Source organism: Metopolophium dirhodum, chromosome 6 (assembly GCF_019925205.1).
Source record: "Metopolophium dirhodum isolate CAU chromosome 6, ASM1992520v1, whole genome shotgun sequence".
In the NCBI taxonomy this organism is placed as follows: domain Eukaryota; kingdom Metazoa; phylum Arthropoda; class Insecta; order Hemiptera; family Aphididae; genus Metopolophium; species Metopolophium dirhodum.
In genome coordinates this window covers 28,221,103-28,233,627 of record NC_083565.1, presented here as the reverse complement: position 1 = coordinate 28,233,627, position 12,525 = coordinate 28,221,103, and the positions used below count along the sequence as shown (strand labels likewise).

Here is a 12,525-nt window from a genome sequence, read left to right as displayed (position 1 = left end):
TTTTCTGGGTGCTATATTATAATATATGAATAGTTCCCTCCGTTCTTATACAACCTTCTCTATCCCAAATTGTTCCACAAACTACTGCCGTAATAATCCTATGTATCGTATAATGCGGATAGCTAATGAACAACCATCATTTCTTATTTCAACAAATCTTATTTTTATAATTGTTATTTATTGTTCTATTAAATTAGATATTCTTCTATTTAAATGTAATTATATATACTTAATGTACTCATGTATTGTAATTGGGCTCTGCCCGTAATGTTTGAAATAAATAAATAAATAAATATTGATAAACTTAACAGTATATTTGAATAGTTATGAATACAAACAAAAATAAAATTTAAGTTTGACAATTTAGGTCTACATTGGCGTTTGTTATTATTGTCTTCTTAGCGGTTCGTATTTTTCTAAACGATTATTGGTGGCATGTGGGACGTAAAAAAAATCAGTGGATCTGCTTAAATGCTGCGGTATTTAAAATCAATTTGCAAGTTCACTGATTTAGAAGATTCAATTTTGCCATATTTAACAATCCTATATTAAACCTAAACTTTACCAATTACTTATATTATATTATTATATCGTTTTGAAACCAGAAAATTCCCTATGATGGAACACCTCATCTTAATATTATTATGTTGTTATCATAAGATGTGCACAGTGTATAATATTATGTATTAATATTATTTACTAAGCAAAAATTGCTCAATTTTGTAATACGTACGTTGTTGATGAATATGCCACAGTAATTAGTTATTGTAACTTGTAAGTGAATATTAAATGGTTTTTGTTCCTCATTGAGTTCTTAATAATTATTACGTAATCGATAAAAATTTTTTATTTTAATGTACCTACATAATATTATATCGGTTGAAAGATTTATTTTAATTATTTAAATCTATGACTTAAATTTGAATTATTTACAAAGTTAAAGAGTAAAACAATGCGTAAAATTAATTTGAACACAGTTAGCTTTAAATACATAATATAGCTATTATACCTATTATATAAATAATGACGCATAAATTGATGGTTAAATTTGTTTTTCAAACAAACAGAGGGGCTAGTGCGAAGGAACGTTTTAAATTTTAATATACATGCAAATATTATAAATATCGGTAAAAACTTATGATTTGATAATAGCTAGATAACTACTAGAATGATATTGGAATTAAATTATAAATATTTGAAATAAATTGCCAAGCGAGGAATGAATAACTTTAAAAAAATAGAAAACTGTGAAGAAATTAGTAATTTTTTCTTTTTATCTAAAAAAACATAACTTGACAAAGTGAAAACGATATCTGGTTTAGATCTTATCTACATAATAATAGTTCTTTAGCTTAAAAACAATGCGATAAATTGAATGCAGAAATTACAAAGATTATATTAAAATATTTAGATCCCTCGAAAAAGGCGTGGAAAATAGTCCTTTGGGAAATTTGATGTTAAGTAGGTACCTATATACTAAGGTATTATCGCGGACACAATGCTGTTTGCACGTAAGTGTATGATTTAACTCTAAAGTATAAAAGTTATACCAAGTTTGTCATATTCTACCTATGGTGGATTAATATAATCAATTAATACAAAATCCTAACCTAACCATACTAAAATCAGATTAATAAAAAAAACCAAATTTAACCATTTTTAAATTAGCCTATCTTCTTCCCAGAGATCTAATCTAAACACAAAATGCAATTATATATATATACATATTGACAAAAAATAATAATACAAATCAACAAACATGCCCAAATAACCAATAGAAACCAATATATTATAATACTCTATTATTATTTTAATCTGCAACAATAAACTTCATTTTTTATTATTTAGTTTAATTTTTTCTGGACAGATGACGTCACTGTTGTATTTTTGACATCCAAATTTCCTACTTATCTGGTGGATTTTCCTAAAATTTTCCTAAAATCTACGTGATATACTCTTTCGTTTACAAAAAAAAAAATCATGAAAATCTGATAAGTAGTTCCAGAGTTACCCTGTAGGTACAATGATTTTCATTTCACATTTATATAGTTAGAAGATATACCTATATATATATTGACAAAAAATAATAATACAAATCAGCAAACATGCCCGTAACCAATAGCAAGCAATTGTTGTTTTTGGCCATGTCGCCAGGCCATAACTCCGGAACCACTTATCGCACAGCGTACAATTTTTATCAAAATCGGTTTGGTAGATCTTAAGTTATAAAATTTATTCAAAATGTACACTTATTTATATATATATATATATATGTCGCATCCACATAGTGAAACCACTCATTTCATGAACTGGATATCCAGATAGTGAAATTCATCCAGATCGTGAATTTTGACGAAAATACATTATAATATGGACATCCATTTCATGAAACGGACATCCATTTCATGAAATGGACAATACCTATATCATGTACTTTGTGTAATTATTATTTTATTATATAATGGTTCATAAACTATCATTATACATTTATACGTATATTATATTTAATTTTTCACGATTGATTACTATAGGTTATAATAATTTTATTTTATTTTATGCCTTATCCGTAATCTATATTATATGAGGCTATTAGAGAGATATCAAATTTAATTTCGGTAATTCCACATCCGATATCATATGAATGTTTCTTTATCGGATATTCAGTTGACAGTTGACTAATACCTATGTAACTCCTAAGTTGTTCAAAAAATTACATTTAGTCACTACTGATCAAGTTGATAAAAATGTTGAATTTTCGTTGCGATAATTAATGTTAAAAAAAATTTCAGGAGGGCAAGGATTTTTGTCTTGTTCGTGTAAGGCGAAAAATCCTTGCCAATCGAGTAGGTGTGCTTGTTTTAAAAACAATATGCAATGTAACAGTGGATGTCATAATCAATCGTCGTGTAAAAATAAATAATAAGGACAAAATGTATGTAAAGTTTAAGCCGTTTGAGGTATGTTTAAGTTTATCAATTAATTATTTTGTTAGGTAATAAAACAATAGAGAAATATAGGTATAGTTAAATATTATAATTATAGTTAATTTCATGAATATTTTATAACACTTAATATAGGACATGGTAACACTGTTGTTTATAAAATATAATATACGTATGGTTTATGAAAAATAAAATAAAAATATAATGTAATATTATGATATAATTTATTGACTATAATTGCTATATTTTTGTGTATAGAACAATATAGAAAATTACCTATATAGTAATCAATCGTGAAAAATTAAATATAATATACGTATAAATGTATAATGATAGTTTATGAACCATTATATAATAAAATAATAATTACACAGAGTACACGATATAGGTATTGTCCATTTCATGAAATGGATGTCCATATAATGTATTTTCGTCAAAATTCACGATCTGGACGAATTTTACTATCTGGATATCCAGTTCATGAAATGAGTGGTTTCACTATGTGGATGCGACATATATATATAGATTATACATAAAAAGTTTTTTAAATATTTGTTGAGTGATTAATAATTGCTATGGCAATCAAAAAGTTAAATAAAAATAATAATTTAAAAAAAAAAGGAATATTATTGAAATATAATAAGCATTTTCGATAAAACACATCTGAGGGGTTGGTGAGCACAGCGAGCAAAGGTCGAAGCCTTTCGTAGGCTCTATAATATATACACTTATAATTTAATATGGTCTCATTTAACCCTTTGTAGACCAACCATGAAATAAATATGAGTTTTCAAATTTTTTTACCAAATGTTTTTTTTATACTTACTTAAAAGAGAAAAAAAATTTTTTTTTTTCAAAACCTAAATTTGACTTACGATGGTGGTATTACAGAGTACCGTCGGTCAAATTCACAATTTTAACATGGTACTCATAAGTACCGTTGGGCCCTATCAATGATACATTTTATATATTATTCTTACCTGAGGTTATATTTTGAGTTTAAAAATAAATTTCCAAACCTTTTAATAAATATAAAAAAAGTTCTAGGTCTTCGATAATTAAAATATCTTATAAAATAAATTACACTTAACAAGTTATTAAAAAGTTGCTATTGATGTAGAATTTTTAAGTCCTGTAATTAATTGTAGAAATGTACTTGGTTTTCAATATTTAGAATACCTTATAAAATATGTTATAAAAAAAGTACTATCGTTATAATAATTTCATTTATTAACATTATTAAAAGCATACATGAAAAAAAATTATTCATTACAGTTTATGTCATGGTATTCAGCAAAACAATTTTTCTTGTCATTACAACATAAGAAAACGTTACACGTTAAACATTTTGAGAACGGTTTTGATTGTAGTTGATATTTAAATGAACATAATTCACATCGACCACGACTTTTAGTGAATTTTGGCCAATGAATTCCTCGATTATGCAACCTGACTTCTTTAGAAACTGATAGCTGTTTTCCTCTTCTTTTTTTCGGTACTTTAGTGTTTTCTGTATTCATACGTTTTTGAAATAAATGTGCTCGAGACGGAGTCATAACTTCTTTTTCAGATAAAAGGCTTTGTACAACTTGACGCTGAAATACCAAAAGTGGTATTTTTCCATGCCGTTCCTTATAAATTACGAATGCGTTTATGAACATTATATCTAGAATACCCCAAAATAATCTGTGCCACCATTTTTTTTGACTTCCGATCTACTCCATACGACGTGCGCAATTGATCTGCGTGATCTACGCCACCCATAAAACGATTGTAGTCTTTGACAACTTGCGGACATGTGACATTATTTTTTTCCCCAGTTTTGTTTTTACGTAAAACTATTGTTACCTCAGATCCATGATAATTTGATGAAAAATGAACAGTTTTTGTGTCTTTCCACTTAAAGACGCTAATACCTAAATCAGATATGTGGTAGTCATAAGTTCCCCTTTTATATTTTGTATCATCAGCCAATTTTGGTAAACCTTTACGATTTGGTCGAATAGTGCCATAAGCTAAACAACCTTCGAGTTTAAGTTTTTCTAAAAGAGGAATAGACGTAAAATAATTGTCAAAAATGAAGCATCTATTTTTATTCCACTCACTTTTAGACAGTTGCAGTACGATTCTTTCTCCAAGCCCAAAATGTTTCAATTCGTCAGGCACTTGTTCATCCTTACCTTGGTATATTTTAAAATTTTTTATATAACCATTCTGATCAGACATACACCATATTTTATAGCCTCGCTTTATCGGCTTCATGGGGTTGTATTGTTTCATACTACTTCTTCCCTTAAAAACTATCATAGACGAGTCTATTGATAATTCCCTCGTGTCATAATATGATTTTGAAAATTTTTCAGTACAATAATCAATCAATGGATTAAGTTTAAAAAGTTCGTCTGTATTATTCGGAGGAATTAAAGTGTTGTCCTGGACATGTAAATTTGATAATATTAGATCAAACCTATTTCGTGGCATTGTATTAGATATTAAATTAACACCAAGATCTGGACAAGTTGACCAATAGTTTTTCCAGCTAGGTAATTTATGATAACCCATAAAAAAATTAATTCCAATAAAATTCAACATTTCGTGTCGTTTTATGTTCAGTATTTCATCTCTTTGAGTACCATATAAATTTGTTTGAAAAACAAGATGATCGAGAAAGCCGTCTAAAAGTTCAAGAAAAACCGATGTAGCCGTTCATCATAAAAAAGTTCATCTACTGGTCCAGTTGGAAGGCAATAATTTGGTATATCAGTTGTTTTATTTTTTTTAGACTATTTTCGATTAGGTTCATAATATGATTCTTAAGTTTCGTCAGCATTTGTAGTTATTGAGGAAGTTATAGAGTCCGAACTTGTTTTTTTATTTGTCTGTAATAAGTTTTTTTAAATTTTTTTTATTGGGGGCAAAGATTTAGTAGATGGGCCTGGAACCGGAGTCGCAGGTACATTTATAACGACTGGCTCTTGAGTTTCTACAGTGGGTAAATGTGATTGTACGTCAGTATCCAAAACTACTAAATAGTCGTCGAAGGGATTATTTTCCATCGATTCGGCAACTTCATCAACATAGGGTAAACTAAAATCATTAACTGATTCGCAATCAATATTTTCATCATCCGAGATCTTTTCATCTGTTAGCATGTTATTATCCAATGGAAATTCTTCATTCAGCCAGTTATGTATATTTTCGTCTTCATTAATATTAGTCATATTTGTACGACAATATTAATGATCAAATTATAAAATAATAATGGATCAAAACGACAAACACACGACGCAAGCGAGTACGCGACAACAAACGCTATAGACACGAAAACACGACGCGTCAGACGCGACGACACTTGCTGACCGACGGTACGCACAAGTCCAATTGATTATAATCGCATTATAAACAGGAAATCTATATAAAAACATTTTAACCAAGTAATATAATTAATCTACACACACATGCCAACATAATTGCCGTTTTATAATTTCAATACAATGATTATTGATAAATATAAACGATAATATTGTACGAGCAATCTCCCGATACCGATTTCAAGAAAATCCCATCCAAAAATAGTCGTTACGTACTTATTAAATAGAATTATATCTTACTTTTTTTTTCGATAGATATAGTGGTACTGTAGAGTACCGACGGGAAATAACGTACAAATTGTTTCATATTGATTTTATATATATTTTAAAAGTGATAGTACTTATATGTACCGTCGGATTTCAACTAGCTACTTACTTTTATGTACAATGTACTTAAATATTGAACACTGTAATATATTATATACATTTTAAATTAGGAAATTTGAATTATTTATTAAACTTTTATAGTCTAATCTCATTGATAGAATTTTCGTTTGTTCTATATTTATTGTACCTACACGCGTATTATTATACAAGTAGATGTTTTTAGATAGAAATATTTTGAAAATCACTATTTATTTTTTCTCTGAGGTCGCGGGAAAAATATAACAATAATAAGGCCTCGTCAGGGATTTTAAAAAGACAACACTGTAGGTAGGTATATTGTTAAGTTCTATTCATTATTGACAAAGCAGAAGGGTTATGGTGACACGGCCTTTGGTCAAAACGTAGTAAACACGTTTTGGTTTGTATTCAACATATGCATTATAATAATATTGAACCGTCCGATCGGTTTCGTAATCCAATATCTAATTTCTGATTGTAAAGGCTTAAAGGTGTGCAGTGTGCACCGCATTCCGTGCCACGTTTAAACATATTTTATGGCCAGTTGTTCATAACAGATGACGTGGGATTCGAAGGTAGCAAAGCAGCCAAGCAAAAAAAAAACATTTTCATAATATGTTATCGTATGTAAAATATTTTAAAGTACATAAGTACATGCATTTACAACACCGTATATATACATGTATCATTTGTTGTTACTTTATACTGCGTTTAAAGAAAATTATATCCTACACTAATGGTTTTTAATGTTTTTATCGAGTCAGTTTTAATCTTTTAAAATAACTGTCTAAGATATATTAACAAGATATGAACTACAGTTTTGATAACATGTTCACTGAGAAATACGTTATTTTTATTAATACCATATTCTTATAGGTACCAGGTACCTACTATTTTAAATGTTCAACTGAATTGTTTTCAAAAACGACATACCTAGATGGCATTAGACACGGTATCTATATCAATTTAATGTGCACTTTTATTTATTTTTGTGACATATATATTATACTAAATAGGACATTTTAATTTGACGCAATGTTTTTTTTTTTAAAAATAACGTAATTACTTGTTTGCATACCATATGTTTTGTTAAATATAAAATACACATAATTTACATTACAATCGAATACAGTAACTCGTACCCTTAATTATCTTGTAATTGACTTATTAAAACGACCGCGTAGCATGCATCAGAGTATTTAAACAGCGAAGAATTCGTATATATATATATATGTATAATATAATATTGCAGTGATTAAACCGATATTATTCGTTTGACGTTTTTGAAAGTTTCGTCAGCTATTTTGAATATTATGTTTAAGTCTTTGTTGAGTAACAGTCACCCGCGGTTAAAAAATACCATAACTGTATCTTCGGAGTTTCGGACCACAATGCATATATGTGAGGGCTTATTGTGAATTGATGAGGCTGTTGTAAGAACGGATTTTTTTTTGTTGTAATACATGCATACATATTACATATAGGTACCAGTATATTACCATAAATACCTATATACATATATACCAGGACTTCGAAGTCAAGGACCTAGATACCGGTAAAGCACGATTAAACAAAAATAAATACGATGATGATTTTTGCGTGTTTTGGTCACAGACGAAATCGTGTCGGCCGTTAGCTAATCTACCAACGTTGCAACTTGCAGACATGCTCGGCATGTGTACATGCCGTGTATTCAGTGGCGGCTCGTGGGTGCTGGTGGTTGGGGTGCGACTTTAAATATATAATAGCGTAGCCATAGGTACAAAAAAATTATTTAAATATACGAAATTATACATCTTACCATGACAAAATAGATCTAATTTGTCATGCATCTTACTTTTTATAATATAGTCGCAGGTCGCAGTAGAAAAATGATGTGTACATGATATGCGACGGATTACTCAATTCGCGCGTATCAAAATGTGTTTTGATTTATTATTATTATTATAACATCAGCGCAGCGTTATTCCGCTTGATAAAAAATTACCAATGAAAAACGCATCATATTATGTTGATAATAATACCTATCTACCTACACCTATATACAGGTGCCTAGATAATATAATAATATATTGGATAATAATTTTACAAATGACGCCGCTGTCGTCCAAGTCTCCATGTCGTCGTCGTCGTGAGCGTACGGCCTTGGAACACACCTGCACACTATAATATGCAAACTCAGCTTGCGAGCAAAATCACACACACACACACACACACACAAACATTATCTCTCGCGACTTGGTTGACCACCATCTAAGGTTTGTCTGCGCGGCGAATTTGTGTAGGCGCGCAGACTTGTTTTAATAGTCACTAGGGCGCTGCCGCCTTATATATTATTATTATTACTGTGTACAGCACGTACGTGCGAGATACGACTTGTCGGGGTTAATTTTATGTGTTCCTTTTATTCCGCAGAGATATTGTTTAATATATATATATATATATATATATGATATGTACTATATAGGTACGTGATATGCAGAGATCGGCGACGGCCGCTTAATTAGACCACGTCTAGATCACGTCAGAGATCATTACTTTGCTTTTCAGTCATCTAATGAGTTAAAAGTTTTTAATTCAATAGATAAATTTATTTAAATTAATTGATTCAATCTGAATTGGTATAAATCTATGATTAATTCCGCAAATTTCTGAACATTGACCAAAGTATATTCCAGGACGATTTATAAAAAGATTAATTTGATTTATTCGTCCTGGAATTGCATCAATTTTAATTGCTAAACTTGGAATAATTCAAGAGTGAATAACATCATCTGATGAAATTAAAAGTCGAATATTAAATTTAAATGGAATAATAGTTTTATTATCTACTTCAATTAAACGGAAATTTTCTTTATTTAAATCATTAATTATATATGATTCAAATTCAATATTTGAAAAATTTGAGTATTCATAAGATCAAAATCATTGATGACCAAAAATTTTAATTGTTAAAATAGGACATTTAATTTCATCTATTAAATATAATAAATGTAAAGAAGGTATAGCAATAAAAATTAAAATAATAGGTGGAGTTGTTGTTCAAATAAATTCAATTATTTGATTTTCTGAAATTTTAATATTAATAAATGTATTGTTTATAATAAATAATATTATGTAAGTAATTGTTGATATAATTATAATAATAATAAAAATTGTATGGTCATGAAAAAAGATTAATTGTTCTATTAATGGTGAATTTCTATTTTGAAATCTTAGTTTTAATCAAGTTATAATTTCTAAAAAAAGATTATTCTTTATAAATGAATTTTAAGTTCATTGCATATAATTTCTGCCATATTAGAAATTAATAATTAAAGGTAATTCTGAATATGAATGTTCTAATGGAGGTAAATTATGAATTCATTCAATAGAGTTTCTTAAATTTAATTTGAAAATTGTTGTTTTTTTTAAAAAAATTCTATTTCAAATTGAATAAATTAAAATGATAATTCTAAATGTTGAAATTATTGATCCAATTGATGAAATTATATTTCATAATAAAAAATTATTAGGATAATCTGTATAACGTCGAGGTATTCCATTTAAACCTAAAAAATGTTGGGGAAAAAAGTTAAATTTACTCCAATAAATATTAAAATAAATTGAATTTTTAAAATAAAGTTATTTATAGAAAATCCTGTAAAGATAGGGAATCAATGAATTAATCTAGCAATAATTGCAAATACAATTCCTATAGATAATACATAATGAAAATGAGCTACTACATAATAAGTATCATGAAGAATAATATCAATAGATGAATTAGCAAGAATTACTCCTGTTAAGCCACCAATTGTAAATAGAAAGATAAAACCTAAAGATCCAATTGTTGAAGGTGAAAAGTTAATTTTAGATCCATAAATAGTAGCTAATCATCTAAAAATTTTAATTCCTGTAGGAATAGCAATAATTATAGTTGCTGATGTAAAATATGCTCGTGTATCAACGTCTATACCAATTGTAAATATATGATGAGCTCATACAATAAATCCTAATAATCCAATGGTTAATATTGCATAAATTATTCTAATATTACCGAATGTTTCATTTTTATTCTTTCTTGACTAATAATATGTGAAATTAATCCAAATCCAGGTCAAATTAAAATATAAACTTCAGGATGTCCAAAGAACCAAATAAATGTTGGTAAAGAATAGGATCTCCTCCTCCTGCTGGATCAAAGAATGATGTATTTAAATTTCGATCAGTTAACAATATTGTAATAGCACCAGCTAAGACTGGTAAAGATAAAATTAATAAAATAGCTGTAATTAAAATTGATCAAGGAAAAAGAGGAATTTGATTTAATTTTATATTATTTGGTATTATATTAAGAATTGTACAAATAAAGTTAATTGCTCCTAAAATTGAGGAGATTCCTGCTAAATGTAAGGAAAAAATAGTTAAATCAACTGAAATATTGTTATGTGCAATGTTATTTGATAAAGGTGGATAAATAGTTCATCCTGTTCCTGTTCCATTATTAATTAAGAAACTACAAATTATTATTATTAATGATGGGGGTAATAATCAAAATCTAATGTTGTTTAAATGTGGGAATGATATATCAGGACAACCTATTATTATAGGGATTAATCAATTTCCAAATCCACCAATAACAATTGGTATTGTTATAAAAAAAAATTATAATAAAAGCATGAATTGTTACAATTACATTGTATAATTGGTTATTATTAATAATAGAATTAATTTGTCTTAGTTCTAGACGAATTAAAATTCTAAGAGATGATCCAATTATACCTGATCAAATACCAAATAAAAAGTATAAAGTCCCAATATCTTTATGATTAGTTGAAAAATTCATTTTATAGATAAAATGGCTGATAATAGGTTGTAAATTGTAAATTTATATATAGATTAAATAATCTTTTTATCATTAAATCTTATATTCATATTAAATGATATTAAATTGCAAATTTAAAGGTATTAATTATTTAATTAAAGTTTAAAATATAATATTTTTAATTTTGAAGATTAATAGTTTATTTAGTTAACTTAAAACCTTAATAAATAAATAAGTAACTAAAAAATAATCTAAAAAAATTTATTAATATAATGAAATCATAATTGTTTTTTTTATATATTAGGTATCATTTATTAAAAAGATTAAAATTAAATAATATAAAATAAGTTAATTTAATATAAAAAAGTAAATTTAAAATAGTTAGTATAATTAATATTATTATAATAATATTATTATAGATTAAAGTTTTAATTAGTATTCATTTTATTAAAAATCCTATTATGGGGGGTAAACCTATAATTGAGAAAATTAATATTAATATATTTAATTTGAAAAAAAAATTTTAATTAAATAGTTTTATTTGATTAATATAATTAACATTATAATTATTAAGTATTTTAATAATTAAAAAAATTAATAAAGAATAAATTAAAAAGTAATTAATTCATAAATTTTAATTTATTAAGATTGCAAATAGTATTCAGGTAGTATTATTAATTGATGATATAGCTAAAATTTTACGTATTGAATTTTGATTTAAACCAAAAATTGAATTTATTGAGATTAATACAATTAAAAAAATTATATTTTTATTAATACTTAAATAAGAAATTATAATTAAAGGTGTAATTTTTTGTCAAGTTATTATCAATAAACATGATATTCAATTCAGTCCTTCTATAAATGGAAAGGTATTAATCTTAATTTTATTAATAGTGATATTATAATTAAAATATTATCATTATTTATAAATAATAAATTTTTATTAATTAAAAAAATTAATAATAAAATTGAAGCAAAAGCTTGAATTAAAAAATATTTTATTTTAGCTTCAATTGAATAAATTGATGACTTAAAGTTTAAAATTGGAATAATTGAA

At 26.7% G+C, this 12,525-nt stretch overlaps 1 protein-coding gene and 2 pseudogenes across 1 annotated transcript; all 3 read right to left on the bottom strand.

Annotated features, from left to right (window-relative positions):
- Positions 1–4,204: 4,204 nt before the first annotated feature.
- On the bottom strand, positions 4,205–5,534 carry LOC132947627 (piggyBac transposable element-derived protein 3-like). The gene is made up of 3 exons (XM_061017910.1): positions 5,048–5,534; positions 4,662–4,984; positions 4,205–4,573 (listed from the first exon to the last, which is right to left on the bottom strand). Exons 1-3 carry the CDS (start codon positions 5,532–5,534, stop codon positions 4,205–4,207), a joined length of 1,179 nt encoding a protein of 392 aa, XP_060873893.1.
- Positions 5,535–9,218: 3,684 nt separating this feature from the next.
- Positions 9,219–10,203, bottom strand: LOC132947626 (cytochrome c oxidase subunit 2-like; annotated as a pseudogene).
- LOC132947481 (cytochrome c oxidase subunit 1-like) lies at positions 9,964–11,242 on the bottom strand (annotated as a pseudogene).
- Positions 11,243–12,525: the final 1,283 nt, after the last annotated feature.

What these genes read in the sequence shown, in the direction of transcription:
- LOC132947627 (XM_061017910.1), bottom strand. Translation starts at nt 5,534, where the DNA reads ATGTTGAATTTTATTGGAATTAATTTTTTTATGGGTTATCATAAATTA. An exon ending in CGTACTGCAACTGTCTAAAA is followed by an intron (nt 4,985 to 5,047) that starts GTGAGTGGAATA and finishes TTCCTCTTTTAG; the next exon opens with AAAAACTTAAACTCGAAGGT. An exon ending in AATTGCGCACGTCGTATGGA is followed by an intron (nt 4,574 to 4,661) that starts GTAGATCGGAAG and finishes GTAATTTATAAG; the next exon opens with GAACGGCATGGAAAAATACC.